At 45.3% G+C, this 18,367-nt stretch overlaps 2 protein-coding genes across 9 annotated transcripts in view; one reads left to right on the top strand and one right to left on the bottom strand.

Moving 5' to 3' along the window:
* The first annotated feature begins 285 nt into the window (after positions 1 to 285).
* LOC118285685 (insulinoma-associated protein 2) lies at positions 286 to 3,793 on the top strand. Its single transcript, XM_035609460.2, has one exon. It carries the CDS (start codon positions 457 to 459, stop codon positions 2,530 to 2,532), a length of 2,076 nt encoding a protein of 691 aa, XP_035465353.2. The 5' UTR covers positions 286 to 456; the 3' UTR covers positions 2,533 to 3,793.
* Positions 3,794 to 3,900: 107 nt separating this feature from the next.
* The window catches only part of ralgapa1 (Ral GTPase activating protein catalytic subunit alpha 1), a 73,758-nt gene continuing 59,291 nt past the window's right edge, over positions 3,901 to 18,367 (bottom strand). For 6 of the 8 annotated variants that reach the window (XM_047337521.1, XM_035609454.2, XM_047337525.1 and 3 more), the window contains 2 exons: positions 13,366 to 13,490; positions 3,901 to 7,714 (listed from right to left, as the gene is read on the bottom strand). In XM_047337521.1, coding sequence (XP_047193477.1) covers positions 7,569 to 7,714; positions 13,366 to 13,490 — 271 coding nt within the window. In that variant the 3' untranslated portion in view covers positions 3,901 to 7,568. Of the gene's footprint in view, positions 7,715 to 9,631; positions 10,183 to 10,229; positions 10,330 to 10,802; positions 10,835 to 13,365; positions 13,491 to 18,367 lie in introns of those variants that run through there. The other 2 variants (XM_047337524.1, XM_047337523.1) reach the window with 2 other exon arrangements.

Here is an 18,367-nt window from a genome sequence, read left to right as displayed (position 1 = left end):
CATTTAATTCAAGAGGAAGCCACGTTAAAAAAAACCACATCATACAAAATAATGACAACGGTCACATGAAAGTATAAACAACATAAACATGTGTTTACTTTAGTGTATTCAAATTGCTATAATTCATTCATTAATTATATGGTTAATCTGACATTACTTCTTTCTTTCAACAGGAGATAGAAATATAACTATAAATCAACAGTGACTAAATAAGGTGTGTGTCAGAATGTTCAGAATGAGTGATCAGAACGTTTTTTTGAAAGGGGGGGGGGCGTTGTTTGTGTGTGTGTGTGTGTGTGTGTGTGTGTGTGTGTGTGTGGAGGCTCTCTCTCTCTCTCCCTCTCCCTCTCTCTTCAAAGCTCTGTACTTGAAAGTGGGGTCGAGACGACAGTTGTTGTCCTTCGCGCCCGGTGCCACGCGCCGAGCTCCTCTGTCGCCGCCGCCGCCGCCGCCGCCATGCCTCGAGGATTCCTGGTGAAGAGGCTCCGGCGATGCTCGGCGTCCTACCGGCCGCGACACACCGGCAACAGCAGCCGGGCTGCAGCGCCCGGAGGCGACTGGGCCAGCGGCGACAACTGCGAGGCGAGCAGTGCGCCGGCGGCGGAGCGCCACGACGCGTTGAGCATGCTCGCGTCCGGCGCACTGCTCCCGGCGTCCCGCGAGGACTCCGCCGGTGTCGGGGGCGCGTGGAGCCCTCACGTGGAGTCCGCGCTGGAGGCTGAGGCGGACCGCCGCGCGCAGCTCCCGGAGACCGAGGAGCAGGTGAGCGAGGTGGACGTTTTGACCCCTGATGGGGACTTCTCCTGCTTCTTCCCGCCACCTCCTCCTCCTCATCCTCCTCGTCATCCTCCTCCTCCTCCTCCTCCTCCACGCCACCTGTCACCATCGGAGTCCTGCGGCCCCGTTAAACCGCTCGGCACGAGACTGTTGGAGCAGCGCGAGGGAGGCGAGACGCGCGCCTCGCTCCCCGCCAGGTGCCCGACATCGTCGCCGGTGTTGCCGGAGCTGCCGTTCCCGGTGAGTTCAAGTCCAACCTCGGTCCCCGCCTCCGTCGAGAGGCTGCTCGCTCCTCACCACCACCACCACCACCACCACCACCACGCGCCGCCGTACGGCAACGGTGACAAATATGACCCGAGCGGGACTCGCGCGCACTTGTTCCCGCCGCTGACCTTGATGAGCCAGGAGCCGCGCCACGCGGAGAGGAAACGGCCCTTCCTCGAGCCGGAGCAGCGCGCCAACGGCCACCGACACAGCAAGCCGTCCGCGGGCAACCTGGCGAAGAAACCCAAAGTGCACCGCAAACTCAACTTCGAGGACGAGGTCACGACCTCGCCGGTGCTGGGCCTGCGCATCAAGAAGGAGAGTCCCGAGCTGAGGAGACAGCGGGAGAAGTCGTGCGCGGCCGCCGGGAACCAGCCGCTGAGGGAGTTCATCTGCCAGCTGTGCAAGGAGGAGTACTCCGACCCCTTCTCCCTCGCGCAGCACAAGTGCTCCCGCATTGTGCGCGTGGAGTACCGGTGTCCCGAGTGCGACAAAGTCTTCAGCTGTCCCGCCAACTTGGCCTCGCACCGCCGGTGGCACAAGCCCCGTCCGGTAAACGGCCAGGGGGCAGAGGCCCCGACGACCAAGGGCCCGCCGTCGAAAGGGGCGCGCGGGCCCCCGCAGCACGAGCGGCAGCCGGCGGAGACGGAGGGCAAAGAGAACGAGCTGCTGCGCATCAACGCCAACCAGCACCACCGGGCGCTGGACAGCTCCCGCGTCAGGCGCGAGCCGCCCCTGCTGCTGCTCCACGGCCGCTCCCGGGACAGCCCCGACACGGACAGCCTCGCGCCTCCTCACTACGACCCCTCGGCGCATTACCGCCTGCCGGGGGAGGCTCGTCTGGACCTGCAGCGGCAGGTGCGGGCGGCGGACAGCCCGCCGTCCAGCCTCCTCCTGCTCCCCGGCGACCCGGACGAGCGCGCGGAGCCGCCGGAGCTGCCGCACCCGCCGCCGCCGCCGCACTCGCGCCAGCACTCGCCGTTCGTCCAATCGTCGCCGGAGGACGAGGTGCACGAGTGCCGCTACTGCGGGAAGACATTCCGCCGACTGGCGTACCTCAAGAAACACCTGGCGGCGCACGAGGTGACCGCACTGGCGCCTCCGCCCGCGCCCGCGTCCCCGTCCCCGTCCCCGTACGGCCAGGCGCGCGACAGCGGCGGCGGGCAGAGCCAGGTGTTCCTGTGTCACCTGTGCGGCGCGCGCTTCCCGTCGGTGGAGATCAGGGACAAGCACCACCTGTGGCACGCGATGAGGGACGACCTGTTGGCGGGAGCGCTGGGCGGAGGCGTGTTCCGCGCGCACAGGGAGGAGAGCGGCGCCGGGGGATGCGAGCAGCAGCAGCAGCAGCAGCAGCAGCAGCAGCTCTTCACGTGCAAGCACTGTCCGTCCACCTTCTTCAGCTCGCCGGGACTCACGAGGCACATCAACAAGTCTCACCCCACCGAGAGCCGGCAGGTGATGCTGCTGCAGATGACCGTGCGGCCGTAGAGCAGACACTCCCAAGACGCGCAAAGGCGAAAGATGATTCGGAAGAAAAAAGAAGAAGAATGTATAGGTCATCGGTTGACACTGCGAGGGGGAAGCTCACAGAACTTAGGAGCTGTTCTCATTGACCAGTCGTGCATGTCACATGTGGCCCTGTGGTGAACTGCAGCTGTCCATGGTGCTGAAACGAAACACCCCACTGACACTGAAGGAACTGAACCCGTGTCCACGAACACGAGTGGACAAAACAGGATTTGAATTATTGCGAGTCGAAATGTCTTGCATTTCAAGAGAAAAGGGAGCATTTTCATTCAGTGGACAGGTAATATCCAGGATGCTCCGTGATCAATTAAATCAACGAGACACTTGAAAGTGGAGGGACAAGAAAATGTCCTTATTTAAAAAAAAAAGAAAAGAGGCCATGTTGCTTAAAAAATCCTTTAGGGAAATCTCTGAATATATTGAATAATAGTATTGAATGTGCCGCTACAAGGGTGACTGTCAATCATACAAGTAGGACACTGTATCTATATTTCCAAATCTATGCCCACGTAAGAGGATGACCTCTTGCTTCAGCTTCTCTCGCATCTTGTCACATTAAAACAACTCAACCGTCAACATCCGAGCGAACCAGACTGAAAGATGGGACAGAAATGTCGTTTTCATTATGACTACAGAGTATAAAGGAAGAACGTTACATACTGTAAATGCTGAAGCAATGATCGCCACAGCTCCCCCCCCCCAAGACGTTTAAGCTCACGTTCAACATATTCCTGTGGCGAAGAAAATCCGATTACACCGGTGCTCAGGAGCAGAGCAGTGGCTCACATTACTGGCCGGTATAGTGTGTCACACAGAGCCAGACCATAATACCTGTAATCACGTTTTAGAAAGTGACCTTCCTTCACCTGGAATCAATCTCCTTAACTCCATGTGATGTACAGTGAACGGTAAAAGAACTGGTGATAAAAAGAGAAAATAATCCATAATCTGACCATAATTTGCCTTTTTTTTCTTCTTCTTTAGCAAATGTGCCAGTTAACTTCTCAGCTAGAACATATTTTCGTACAAAAATGGAACATTTAATGTTATTTCTGCTAGTTAAAAAAAATAAAATTGTTTAATGTTTATTAATCACTGTTCAAACGCGTTCATGATTCTAAAAATGTAATTGTGATTCTAAGGAGCCTATACAGTACATTACTATTTTGATATGTCGGAAGTTGAGTGTTAAATTTATTCCACGCTATTGTCAATAAATAATGAGCGGTATAACTGTCGTTTCACAATTTGATGCACACACACACACACACACACACACACACACACACACACACACACACACACACAATACATGAGTCGGTCCAGCAGTGAGTGGTAGGAATCGTTTATTGTTAAATTCCATCACTGCACACCCACGCTTCCCCGTGTGTGTGAAACAGACGTCACACATCTACAGACTACAGGTTTGACAGTAACATAGTGCGAGGAGTGTGTATTGTGCGGGCGTGCAGGTGTGTGTGTGTGTGTGTGTGTGTGTGTGTTGTGTGTGTCGTGGTACAGCTGTAACATGGTCAACACAGGCAGTCGATGCTAAAACTGGCGACATGCAGTACGTACAAGTCAGTAGTTACATGCGTCAGCTTCGTCCCCAGACAAACGTCCGGGCGACAGCTGAACGTGACGCGTCCGTCACGTTTCATCAGGCACGGACGTTGCGATCTGTTATTTGTGAAGAGAAAGCTTTGCTGCTTATGATTTATTGGCTGCGCGGACAGGGAGAAGAACGGGAGTCTTGATATTTTTCTCCTCTTCAGACAATGAAGATGTGGGATTTCAGGGCGGCCGATATGATTTCTTGTTCATGCTGGAAAGCTTTGAGTAACTTATATATTTTTTTTCTATACATTTTGGTTGCTGCTAATCAGGTTTTTATTATTTTACCTAAGCGAACATGCATTCATGGGAGTCACACATCCCAGTTCAGCACAGTTGAGTGGGCAGATCTTTTTTTTTTTTTTTGTCAATTCAGGCCAGACACAAGATCCTCAGGACTATTTACGAAGTGTTAAACAGATTTGAAAGTCTGACATGTCCCCATTTTTCTCATGGGACATTGAAGCGGCGTCGCCAGTGTTTTAGTATAAAGAACACAAAGAAGAGGAGAGTAGATAAACTGGGCGCTGCTGAGGCCGGGACATGTTCACGTGAACGGGTTCAGGTTGTTAGCTGGGACAGTTACTGCAGGTGAGCTACTATTGGATCACTCGCCGCGACCAATCAACGGCTAATCTCAACCTCAGCGACATTAACTGTAAAATACATAATTTAAAAGGGACGACTTTTAAATTATTCAATCCTTTTGCCGACCTCAAACATTCACACACAATGTAACACAACAGAAGTTTGACCTCAGTTTACAATGACACATTTTTAAAAGGTAACAGGTTCGAATAAAACAAAAAAAAAAAACAACAAACTTTATACAATCCCTTTCCTCTCTACAGAGACACTATGGCTGAAACAAAAAAAAGAGAAAAGAGAAATTAAACAGCAACAGAAAACACAGCGGTGGATACACTTTAAACTGCAAAACTTATATCCATATTTATCAAATGCCGATCTGTCACATACATGTTTCCTTTATCAGGGATCAGGCTATGGAAGAAAAAAGAAAAGAGAAGAAATTATGGAAAACAAGCCATCATGGTGAATTAACGGTGGAGCGTTCAACCCTCCCTCTTCGTGGAGGGAGTGCGTGAGTCCATTTCTGCTAATTTGAGCACCAGTTGTTTGTTTTAAGTTGGGCTGAACGGATGCAGTTCTTGAACAAGGAAGTTTTAATACATGACAAATATCAACGGTAGTGTTTGAGTTTAACTTCCCCGATTGTGACTAGATGCTGATCCCCGGAAATGGAACAGGGGACGAGTCTAAATACAAGCAATGAAAGAAAGATTCACATCTACGTGAGGATAAGTTGACTGACGCACACACGGTCAGTCAGGGCTGTTGACAGCTCTTTCATTAACCTTGATGTCCGCCAACACACACACACACACACACACACACACACACACACACACACACACACACACACACACACACACACACACACACACACACACACACACACACACACACACACACACACACACACACACACACACACACACACACACACACACACACACACACACACACACACACTCTCCTTCCTCTCTTTGGCCTTGGATCTACAGTATCTCTCTTTTGTAGACTCCTGATTTTCCTCCTTTCCCAATCCCTAAAAATGCCTCCAGCAGAAAAAACACCAACACTGGGCCTAATTGACTCACGTGCGAGAGAAGCACAGACACTCGTGAGACCCAAAACGTCTGTCGCTGGTATTTACCAGGCCTGATACGACCTTTAAATGCCCCGGTATATCTCGATACATACATCACCTTAGTTACAGTGAGTAGTTCATTTTGGAGAAAATAAACAGTAACACAAAGCGGCGTTTAGCGACACGCAAATGTATAAGATCCCACTTAACGCTTATTGTTCCTTGACTCTCCCCAGTCTGGCTGTGGGAACAAAGGTTGGACATATCAACTGTAACCTGTTTGAGCTAAAATGAGATTTCCTTTACATAACCGAAGAACGTAGTGCAGAAACTACTGAAGCACATAGCCGTGTAGTGTCGACCCATTTTTTTTTTTTTCTTTAAGCAGATATGTGGTCTGAGGTTCAACCAGGTTTCGGCAGCTATTTCTCACAGAACAGTAAAGACTATACACAACTGTGCACATAGATAATATATCTACTATTTATATATACACATATTCCACACACACAAAGAAAAGAAAAAGCGGTGGTTCCACGGCAACGGAGGACGGGGTGACTGAAAAATACAGCAACGTTCTCATTCAGATCGCAACACATTTTACAGTCAACAAAAAAAAAAAGAAGGTGAATAAATGCAATGAACGTCAGTGCTTCAAAAGAAACAGGTGTTTGTTCGTTTTTTTTTCCGGAGAACACTTTTCTAGAGTGATCCCTCCATCACGACTCCACGTACAGTAACGTTGTCCGAGTCCCTCGGTTCAGAGAGGGGCTCCGACTCTGAATTCAAACTCGGAAAACATTTTTTTGGGGTGTGAGAGCGTTGCCACGAGATTAATATCTTTTTTTTTTAACTGTTAACAAATGTATGAGTTTCTATTTACATTTCATGAGGAGTGACTAAACAAGCGAGCGCTGCCGTGTCTCTTTGTAGGCCCTAATGATGCGTCGAGAACAAAAATAGACTTTTATCTTGCGGGCTTCATGCAACACATCACAGCCAACTTCTTCTTCTCTTTTTTTAAAATATCAAAAGTCATCTCTCGGCCTGTATAGTACAAATATACAAGTTACCAGTAGCAACGCTCAATGACACAACACCCACAGAGGCTGAGGACTGAGAGTCTGAAGAGACTCTGCTCTTTTTGTTCGGCGGTCAGAAAAATGTGCTCTCCAGAGACGGTCGGGGTGATGTGGCAAACTTTCAACATGGCACCGATTAAGAACCAACGCTGCAGTGTACAGCAGGCAACAGGCTGCAGCGACGGGTTCAACTGGATTCTGTGGGGTTTTCTCTTGTGTGTGTGTGTGTGTGTGTGTGTGTGTGAGAGCAAAGCTGAGGATAAATGCAGCAGCTGTGAGCAATTTTCAAAATAAAGTTACAGTATAGTATAATGCGTGAAATGCCATCACTATTGTGTGTGTTTTTGAGAGTCTCAATGGCAACGTGGTGGAGGCGGGAGAACGAGTCGATGGGTCAACTTCTATTGTCTTTTCTCCCACAGCACTGCCCATCAATTTAACAGTTCATTTTAATTTGTGTCGCTGCTAATTTCTTCAAGTGCAATCCTGGACCAGAATTCCTGTGGAGTAAAACCCTTTTAAGGGTCGAGTCTCATAGGTTGATGTGGAAAAAAAAAAAGGGACCAGTTTTAGTTTTTCCGCTAACTTAAGTGTCAGTTTCCGACTGAGCCGAGTCGCCCCGGCAGAGATCAAGTCTTATTGGCCGACCCGGAGGAACGCCGCAGCTTCATGGACATGCGGCTCTTGCTAGTCCGAGGAGACATGGGGGATGCTGAGTCGCTCCCGGCCTCCCCAAGAGCCGGACTTTCTCCCCGAAGAATCTCTAGGCAGGAGCCTGGGGGGGGGGGGGGGGGCAAGTGAGGAGGATGGGTCCATGGGGAATGGAGGGATAAAGGACAGGAGGGAGGAGTTGAATAACAGGAGAAAAGGATGAAGCGACAAAATAAAAATTACATTACGCCCCATTACGTTCTACTGTGCCAGAAAGCTTAGACTCCAACAGTGAGTGACAAAGACAGACAGACAGACAGACAGACAGACAGACAGACAGACAGACAGACAGACAGACAGACAGACAGACAGACAGACAGTGACTGACAGACAGACAGTGACAGACAGACAGACAGTGACAGACAGACAGACAGTGACAGGCAGTGACAGACAGACAGACAGACAGACAGACAGACAGACAGACAGTGACAGACAGACAGAGAGACAGGCAGGCAGGCAGTGACAGACAGACAGACAGACAGACAGACAGAAAGACAGGCAGTGACAGACAGACAGACAGACAGACAGACAGACAGACAGGCAGGGAGAGACAGGCAGTTAGACAGACTACAAGCTATACGCTCTTATTTTTTGGTTTTCATTCTATATCGGGCTCTTTTCGAGTTCCATAAAAACCACCAGACAACTTTGTGACCTAGAAATATTGTAAACGCTATGAAAATCAAACTCAATGTCGTTAAGTAGAAAAAAATAATCATAATAACACAATGACACATGAGTGACAAAGATCCTGATGAGATTTTTTCCCCGGGAAGCCCCCGAGACCCTGTGTATAATTAAAATCAACGACATAAATAAACCTGACATCAGATGTTGAACACCTTCCTTCTGCTAAATATATCTGCGGCGGAGGCAACACATGCTCGGCAAACATAATGACTTATTAGGACTATTTATATTCAGTTACTATAAATATTAGGACTAAAGATCTACAGTTTCAATCTCTCCGCAGAAGCTCTGAAGAGTCAAATAAAACACTGTTGATACAACAGTGTTACAGAATCAGGAGTATAGTCACGTATGATCCTACATCACATAACTTTTAAAAGCAGCTCATATCTGACTTTAGATCTTCTATGAACAAGATGTTGTTGGCCAGGTGGTTTTCCATCTATGAAAGCATACCATTCACAGCTAGCATGGAGGACCTTCTGCTTGAGCCCCTTCCCCTTCACCCTGAGCAGGTTAAAGCTGTCTACTGGTTTAGGCACCATCAGATACATTACACTATGCTCCTCTGGAGAGAGGAGGAGAGGAAAGGATGGGAACGCAATGGAAAGGAGAGCAAAAGGGGAAAAGACAGGAACAGGAAAGGGGGGAGAGAGGAGGACAGCCAGGAACAAAACAAGATGAGAACAACAGGGAGATACAGGAAAGGAAAAAGGGAAGGAGAGAGATGATGGAGAAAAGAGAAGGTGTCAGAAGGCAGGACAGGATGAAGGAGCAGTTCACGAGAGTGGAGGAAGGATGGTCAGAGATGGAAAAAAAAAAAGAAAACAGAAAGAAATGAATTAGAAAAAAGAATGAGAAGTTGCCACAGATGTTAAGAAAAAAACTTTCGACAGATGGAATGGAAATACAAAAAAAAGACACCGACCAACAAACACACGGAGTGCTTCGCAACATGGACACATTTCTGATGGCACAGGAAACATAAAAAAAATATTATTTTGCTTCATCTCGACTGTAAGTCACTTATTCAAAATGTAACAATACGAACAACAACAAAACGTTCATGTTAGTTCAAAGTTATGTATTGAGACAGTGTGTATATCGATGAGGACTTACATTGCTTACCAATGTGTTAGAGTGAGTGTGTGTGTGTGTGTGTGTGTGTGAGCAGGTGTTACAGTGCTAGATCACCAAAACCAGCGAGAGAGAGACAGAGAAAGAGAGGAGCATACAGAAGGTTAGAAGTTAAGTTTCGACAGAACAAGACAGAGAAATGACTGCGTGAGTCAAGTTGTTAAATAAAAAAAAAAAAGGATTTCCCACTTTCATCATCAATCTGCGTGAAGTTTGGTATGAGATCACGTGTCACACGCACCATCTATATTTCTGTCAGGCGGATGAAGAGTGAAGCATGTCGACATGGCGCATGAGAGAAAGATGGTGTCAAAATCAAGGAGGAATAAAAAAAAAATTACAAGAAAAGCTCGAAGAAGACTTTTGTGGTTGTGACTTGGCGCTCCGCAGCAGGAAGCTGCTGAGAAAAAAACTCCAAAACCAACACACTGTTTAGTACCGCACGGTTGCTAGACAGCAGACAAAGTCAGAGGGTGGATTGGGATTGTCCTTCCTATCTCCTATTCCTTGACCTCAGTGGGAAACGTCATGAGACTAAACATTTGCGAAGACGGACTACGAAAAACACAGCAGCTCCATCAGCATGTTTCAGTGCTTTACCACCGTGTGACATCAGCTGTAAATGATTCACATGCAACGGTAACTTACATGATGACCTGCGTCCCTTCTGGGTCATATTCCTACTCGTCTACTTTTTCGACTTCTACTTCGGATTGAATGGTTGACGTTCGTGCATGGCGCGTCATGTTAATGATCGCTGCCTGAGTGAATTGTGACCGCGCCCAGAGACCCCCTGCTGAACCTCGGGAGTCCGGTACTTCCCGCGGGAGTTGACAGAGACCAGAAACGGAGCTAAAAGAGGAGTGGATGGGTGGACACAAACAAGAGTCCAAGTAAAAGAGGGTCTGTGACTGGCGGTGTTCACTGCCATTAACATCCGTCGTGGGCCAGTTCCGTCAGTCAACAGGACAATTAGGAAAGAGAGTCGGGACAACAAACTTGATGACCTGAGCGGGAAGAGCGCGGCATCAACGTTACACTCTCTTGGTGCTGAAAGCTGCACCGTGGAACGTAGCACACGTTTGAGCTCAACATTCATCATACCAAACTACACTGACAGAGGAGGTGAAAATGACACTTCCTTTTTCAACAGTAAGGAGACGACTGCCACACACACATGCAGGCCTGCTTAAACCGTGGACGACACAGAGAGATAAACACACACAGAGGTGGAAGGTTCGGAGGAGGAGAGCGTAGGTTAGGCTGAAATGTCAGTAGGAACAGCCAATCAGAACAGGGCACGTCAATCATGTGACAAGGCTTACCTTTTAACTATAGGCAAGTGACAAATTACGATCTAAAGGAGGGGGGGACAAAAGGAAGAAGAAAAAAAAAGAGGAAATAAAAAGAAACAACATCAAATAAAAAAAAAGAAAAATGATTGAAAACAAAGTAAAATAAAAAAATGAACAAAATAGATAGAAATTAAAATAAAAACAGAAAGAGAGAAGAATGTTTGATCATTGAGTTGTTAAGGGAGGGGAACCTGTGAGTTAATATATATAGAGAGAAATATAGAGAGATAGAGATATAGATAGACAGTTAGATAGATAGAGGTTTAGACAGATAGATAGATAGATAGATTGAGGTATAGTTAGAGGTATAGATAGATAGATAGATAGATGGATAGATAGATAGAGTTATAGATGGATAGATAGAGGTATAGATGGATAGATAGATAGAGTTATAGATGGATAGATAGAGGTATAGATAGATAGATTGAGGTATAGATAGAGGTATAGATGGATAGATAGAGTTATAGATGATAGATAGAGGTATAGATGGATAGATAGAGTTATAGATGATAGATAGAGGTATAGATGGATAGATAGAGTTATAGATGATAGATAGAGGTATAGATGGATAGAGTTATAGATGGATAGATAGAGGTATAGATAGACAGTTAGATAGATGGATAGATAGATAGTTATAGATGGATAGATAGAGGTATAGATAGATAAGATAATAGGGCTGCAGTCATTTGAGGAGGGTTTATTTCAGAGCACAGGATTATAATCATTATTATTTAAACACTGTCTAAATTTGTACCTTAAGTCTAACATACATACAAAAGTGTGTACATTAATATCTTCATTTAAAACTAAGTAACCAAGTTGATCCTGTGGTCTGAAATGGCATTTGGGGCTGAACAACACACCACCAACCCCCGCACAGAGCTGACGGGAGCTTCTGAATAAAAAAACAAGATAGTAGCAGGTTGTGCCGGGTGTCATTCAGCCTCAAAAGCAAGTTGATTACTCCTGTAAATTATCATTAATGTCATTTTGAACACAACAGCTGGAGAGATTAGGAGAAGTTGGCAAAGGACAACAGTGATCAATTATACATATAGACAAACATAGTCTCTGAATGCGAGGTACCTTTATACCCAGGGGTTTTCCCCTCCCATAGAAAGGATGAGGCGCTTTGTGTCAGTGAGTGTAAAGAGGCATTTACATGTGCAAGCAAAACTTCAACAAAGAATATATGAAGTGTATTTCTCGTACAAGGGAGAGAGAATCTATTGCCCACGTGTAACCCACATTGATATTTGTGCTATGAATTAAGTAATGTTAGTGACGTTACATGCTTCAACCGAACTAACACTATCCGTCTATCCTGGCTTGGTAGTGTTCACACTTAAGGTCCATTTCTGCTGGCTAAAGCATTTTTTAAAATATATATATAAAAAACACTGTTCAAAAAATACAGTGGAGACCTTCCTTTGTTAACTTATACAAACTTATACAAATTAACATTATGCAATAGACTAGTTGAGTCTAGACCAGGACCCGTCCAGTTTGTCATCAACATAACCAAAATTAATTAAAAAAAACATCTTACATTTTAGTTTGTGAAATATGCTCCCTTATTTTCAAACATAATTATATTTGTATTTCTACATCTTTATTCTTCCTATGTTTATAAACTAATCCACATATATTTTGTTTTCAAAAAATGTTATCTTGTAAAATACACAGATTTCTGAATGTGAGTACAATAGGTGTTGCCAGCTTTCTTTAACAATGTTAAATTGTTGAAAACAATGTGATTAAATAAATGTATAAATAATTAAAACAACTTCCAATTTCCTTTAAATCATTTCAAGCCAGACAGCACCTGAACCCTGGGAAAACCCTGATTGAACACAGGCCTGTTTTTTATTTCTTTTGTGCTGGACATGTAAAACCTCTTCATGAAGTTAATGTGTGGCCTTAGATGTGGAAATTAAATTATTGCAAATAACTGCCATGTGAATTGATTGGATTAGAAGAGAGCCAAGTAAACAATTTTAAATCACACCTCACCAGACGCAAAACAGATCAGGATGCATCTGAGAAATTGGGCAGGACACATATTAAGAGTCATACATGAGAATATGAATCCCATGCGTGTGCCTGACATCTGTACGGCTGATCACGTCAGCTAATTCCTCACAGACGCTCTGGAGACGGAAGACGTCCGAGCAGAGCTTTGGATAACTGAGCTCTTCTGCTCTGCATCAGACTGGGAGTTGCCAGTGTTGGTGTGATCTCTCTGTAGTTTGAGTGATGCTGGAGGGCGGTTTGATTTCTAGGAGGCAGATTCCTCCCTACTGGCGTTTAATAAATCAGCAAGTGTCTCCTTACTTGCCTTTCTTCTTTAAATTTCATTAAAAGAAAAAATTATGAATAATGAATCCATGCAAGTGAACCGAACCACTCCTTCATAAGCAGCTTCAAAAAGTTGCTCTAACCGCCCATTCTCCGAACGCCTGCCACCGAGGCTTTGACTGAGTGTGTGCGTTGGGGTGGTAGATATTTCTCAGAGTGAGAGATCAGGTCTCACCTGTGTCCGCTGGCAGGTGAGTGCAGGGAGCAGGGCTGTACACTCGAGCTGCGTAATCCTCAAACGTGGTCGGCTCCTGGTGGTGCTGCACGATGGTTTCTAGGTAGCGAGCTCGCTCTTCATAGCTGGGGTCAACGGTCAAGGTCGAACAAATATATATAAAGACACAATTACCAACAGAATACAAAAAAGAAGATGACAGAAGTGGGTCAAGATGGAGACAATCCTGTCGTTACACAGTTTTTATTTTAAAAAGATGTGGCTGAAGTTATAGTCTGAAAAATATGGTTCTCTCCAATGAATTTCCACTTTAGTTCCTCCAGAAAAATCCTGATAGCAAAACAACAAAAACTAATTTTGCTGACATTTAGTTTGTTGTTGTTTTATTCTTACATGTGAAAGGGGAAGTTGCCAGATCTTACACATGACGGTTTGTGTTTTACGTCTAAAGTAAAGTTGGAGAAATTAAGTAAATGAGAAATTTAACAGAAATACCTTTGTAAAGTATTACAGGGTCTGGATGCTGCTGGCCTTCTTGAGTATAAGATAGACAAAATGACTAGAATACAATGTACCACAAACAGTAACACTGAACAGGATAAAAAAAAATTAAAACTAAAATTATGAAACTGAACACAGGAAATAAAGCTAAAAATAGCACAACAAGACATTATAGAACAGAAAAAGACAATAGAATAGAATAAATTATACCAACACAAAATATGATTTTTTTTTCCAGATAAAAACACTATTTGAAACACACACCAGGTAAGTCCCCGAAGGCCTCGTTTCCCGTGTGAACGTTTCTGACAATGCTGCAGCCAGGAAAAACTAAAATGTGAACCAAAGCCCCTCATCACTCATTAGAGCCTTAAGCGACGGGGTTGAAGAGAGCTACAGGGGTTCAGCAGAGAGCAGAGTAAATGGAAACCAGGACTTCAACTGTCCATCTATTAGAGATAACCTCATTGATGAAATGACATTTACCCTCTCGTCCTACGCCCCACTCATTTGTCCAACCATAATGACAGCCATACGCAGCTATTGTAGTCCTATCACACACACACACACACACACACACACACACACACACACACACACACACACACACACACACACACACACACACACACACACACACACACACACACACACACACACACACACACACACACACACACACACACACACACACACACACACACACAGACACAGACACACAGAGTCCAATCACAGTACTAACATTTGCTCAGTGAGCTCCAATAAGAGGACTTTCAATGAGAGCAGAGTGTTTATGTGTGTGTGTGTGTGTGTGTGTGTGTATGTGTGTGTGTGTGTATGTGTGTGTATGTGTCTATGTTTGATAAGGCTGGTTATGAACAGGCACAATGTGTGTATGTAAGTGCATGTGTCCCTGCTTGAGTGTGTGATGGGATTAGGCCAATGAATCTTCAGAATGAAATCTGTGTGTTTGGACCTCAGTGTGTGTGTGTGTGTGTGTGTGTGTGTGTGTGTGTGTTTGTGTGTGTGTGTGTTGTGAATGGGTCAGCCATCTGTAATCGTGCCCATGGGTCCTCTATTGGGTTAGAGAGCTGGTCTACGGGCCTCAGAAGGAGAGAGATTCAGGTCTAATGGTAACTGATCCAGTTAGAGACAATGATAATAACAACAATATGGCTCCTTTAAAGTGGAGGGACAGACTGCGCTGGTAGAAAAAAGAAGGGGGGAGGGGACACCGGGATAAGTGGAAAAAGCTGGCAAATTAACTAGAGAAGTTCCCATTTTTCTGTATTATTATTTCTATATCTATTAACTTTCTTTTCCCTGAAACCACTTCTTCTTCTTCGCTGCTGCTCCGCAACTGCAGCTGCGCTGTACTACCACTGGCGAGGGCCGTTTTCAAAGCAGCAGAGAAGAAGTGATTTCCAATAGTGTAGCGTTAGCCAGAGCAGAGTGCACAATGTCAGTAATTTGGAAATATTTCACTGGCAATAAGAAAAATGGCCACGTGAAACATATTGTTGTGTGATGTGGATAATGTGAAAGATACAAACTAAAGGTCTTTTATTTTTCAAAACTGTGGTTGCATGTAAAAACATTTTTTTAAAGGAATTGATATTTATTCCTAGATTTAAAGGTTTTGAAGATGCTGATGCACTTTTTCATACTGTTACTGTACTAAAGGCCTTTAATTTTTATAAGCTGTGTGTGGCTGCACTTTAACAGGAAGTAACATTTAGAGGTCATTCCTAGATTGATTTATTTATGCTCTTTTTCAGTTATGACTGTCAAACTAGATTCATATGTATCTGTTTTTCAAAGGGTTTAACCTGAGACAGGCAAAACAACAATGATAGAAATTATCAGCTGTTAATATAAGTTGTAATTTTTTTTTTAATGCACTGGTACCGGATCGTTACTCAGCATCAGCCGATATAAGTCCAGGTATTGGATTGGGGAGGGAAAAATGGAACCGCAAGGTCTCTGGATTTAACCAAACATGGTTGCAAATACAAACTTATCATAGTGACGAAGGCGAGGGAATAAGGGGTGTTGAAGGTGGGAAAGGGGCAAAGATGGAGGACAGCGTTGCAAAGAAAGCGAGATGCTGAGGGAGGAAGAGAACTTGTAAAAAGTTTGGGGGGGGTGAAGAGGGAGAAGGGTGAGTATACCACAGAGAGTCACAGAGGAGGTGAGACGGGGAGGAGGATATTTAAGTAACAACATGACGCGTGTTGTGTGTGAGAGTGTGTCTTCCTCCCGGCGAGAGCTGAGAGAAGAGCAGCAGTCACACACACACACACACACACACACACACACACACACACACACACACACACACACACACACACACACACACACACACACACACACACACACACACACACACACACACACACACACACACACACACACACACACACACACACACACACACACACACACACACACACACACACACACACACACACACACACACACACACAGACAGAGCGTCAGAGTCAGTGTCTCTCACACCGGGTCGCTGTGATTCTCGCCGTTTGCCTTTTCCTGCTTCCCCGCCCCCCTGCGTCGCACTTGTGAACGCAATTGGAGAGATGTACAGAGGCAATGCAATTAGAAACAGAAAGTATTACACACTGCTCCTGACAACACATACAACTATATATATATACACTATTATACTATGTTTTAATAGGGATACAGAATGACACAAAAGACAAGAGTGCACACAGGCGTGTGAAAGGCCTCTGCTTTGTCGTTTCTGGGAAGGTGAAAAGGTTCAAAGGACACCCGTAGGAAAGAAAGAGGTCCAAACTGAGAGAGCCAGAGAGAGAGAATGAGGGGAAATAAATACACAGACCTGGCACCACCGCTGAGATAAATGACAGGAGCCCCACTTTACAGTTTGTCCACTGAGTCTGTCTGCCGCCGTTATCTCTCTCTCTCCCCCGCTTTCTTCCTCTCAGCGAGGGTTTCTGCCTGTGGCCTCGTGTCACTGTGTCACAAGCAGCTCCCCGCTGACAAGTGGCAACACCAGCACCGGGACGGATGGACCCTAACGCAAAACTCCTATTGTGCCCTCCGACCAAACACCGAGCAAAAATTTCCGCGCCATCAGACTCCGAACGCAGGTCAACTTAAGGGCGTGTGCGACGCGAAGATGCGAAAATCTGCGTTGTTCGCTTCACCTGCGATAGTTTGAACTCAAGCAAAACTACTTGCGTTTTGCCAATTAGCGTTGAGATTTCCCCCAACGCCACGACTGTTCACCTCCAAAAGAAATATTCGCGGAATATTACTGAAGTTGCTTTCGTGAGTGAACACAAAAACACCAAACTACTCGCGCAAGTTTGGCAGCAAGATCGTTTGTTTTTTACACGCAGGAGTCACGCGAGCAAATACAATTTTTTTGTCACGCAAATACTGTATTTCGCTCCGGTTGAAATATTTGAACTCGAACGAGAGAAGTGAATGAGTTCAAATATTTCAACGCGAGCAAGTGAAGCGGATGACATCGCGCGGAAAAATTTGCGTTTGGTGTGACTGCACCATAATTCAACATTTTGCTTCATGCTACACCACTAATTACAGGTGCGTGTCCTGTGTATGTTTTTTGTACAGTAATTGGTAATCTTGATTAATAATGGCTACGCATGAAAAATTCCACCTAACTTCAACATCAGCTCATTAAAGCTCGGAAGGAAACTCGATAACAGTGTAAATTGCCCCACCCCCGATGGGGCGCAGCTACATACACCGACGCACGCCGTCTCATAAATAAATCAGCACTTTACTGTATAGAAAAGCGAGATTTTCTACACTTGTAACACTTATAATCATCATTTTGTGTCATCACTGACAGGCGAAGAGCTGTGCAATGGTGAATTTGGAATCTATTAAATGTGACGCATTGCACTGGGAGATAGTAGAACGTAGATGTGTAATGTCTATACAGTATAAAGCATTTATAGTGCATTATATCGATCACAAATTTCACACTGCAACCACATAAGTGAAGTAAAATGGCGGAGCATATAGCGCAACATATTGCAGATAGGTTGGATAGGTTTTGGACACAACCAAAGTCTCTAGAAGAGGTCAAATCATGGAAAACATCTGTGTGTGTGTGTGTCTGTGTGTGTGTGTGTGTGTGTGGTTGTGTTGGGACTTTAACAGCAACGTTATGAGACAATATGGTTCTAATTATGTGGGACATTAGTTTATATTCCTCAGAATACTGACACGTGTCAACACAGTGGCTTGTTTGAATTTTTATCAAAAACATAACGTTCATCCAATCTATCGAGGTCGTCTGATTTCACGCTACACCGGTCAATGCCGTTGCTTTGTGCGTTTCTCTTCCCTAACAGCAATATGTGGCCTCCCTATTTCCCTTTGGACTGTCTCCTGGTTAAATCTCAGGGGTGTGCCGGTGCAGGCGATTTTCGGGCAGCAAAGCACTACTGTGCCATGTTGTACAAGTAGTTTTTTCTTCTAT

The sequence above is a fragment of the Scophthalmus maximus genome, chromosome 15 (assembly GCF_022379125.1).
Source record: "Scophthalmus maximus strain ysfricsl-2021 chromosome 15, ASM2237912v1, whole genome shotgun sequence".
Classification (NCBI taxonomy): domain Eukaryota; kingdom Metazoa; phylum Chordata; class Actinopteri; order Pleuronectiformes; family Scophthalmidae; genus Scophthalmus; species Scophthalmus maximus.
The sequence above is the reverse complement of the archived record's forward strand: the minus strand, read 5'-3'. Positions and strand labels throughout refer to the sequence as shown.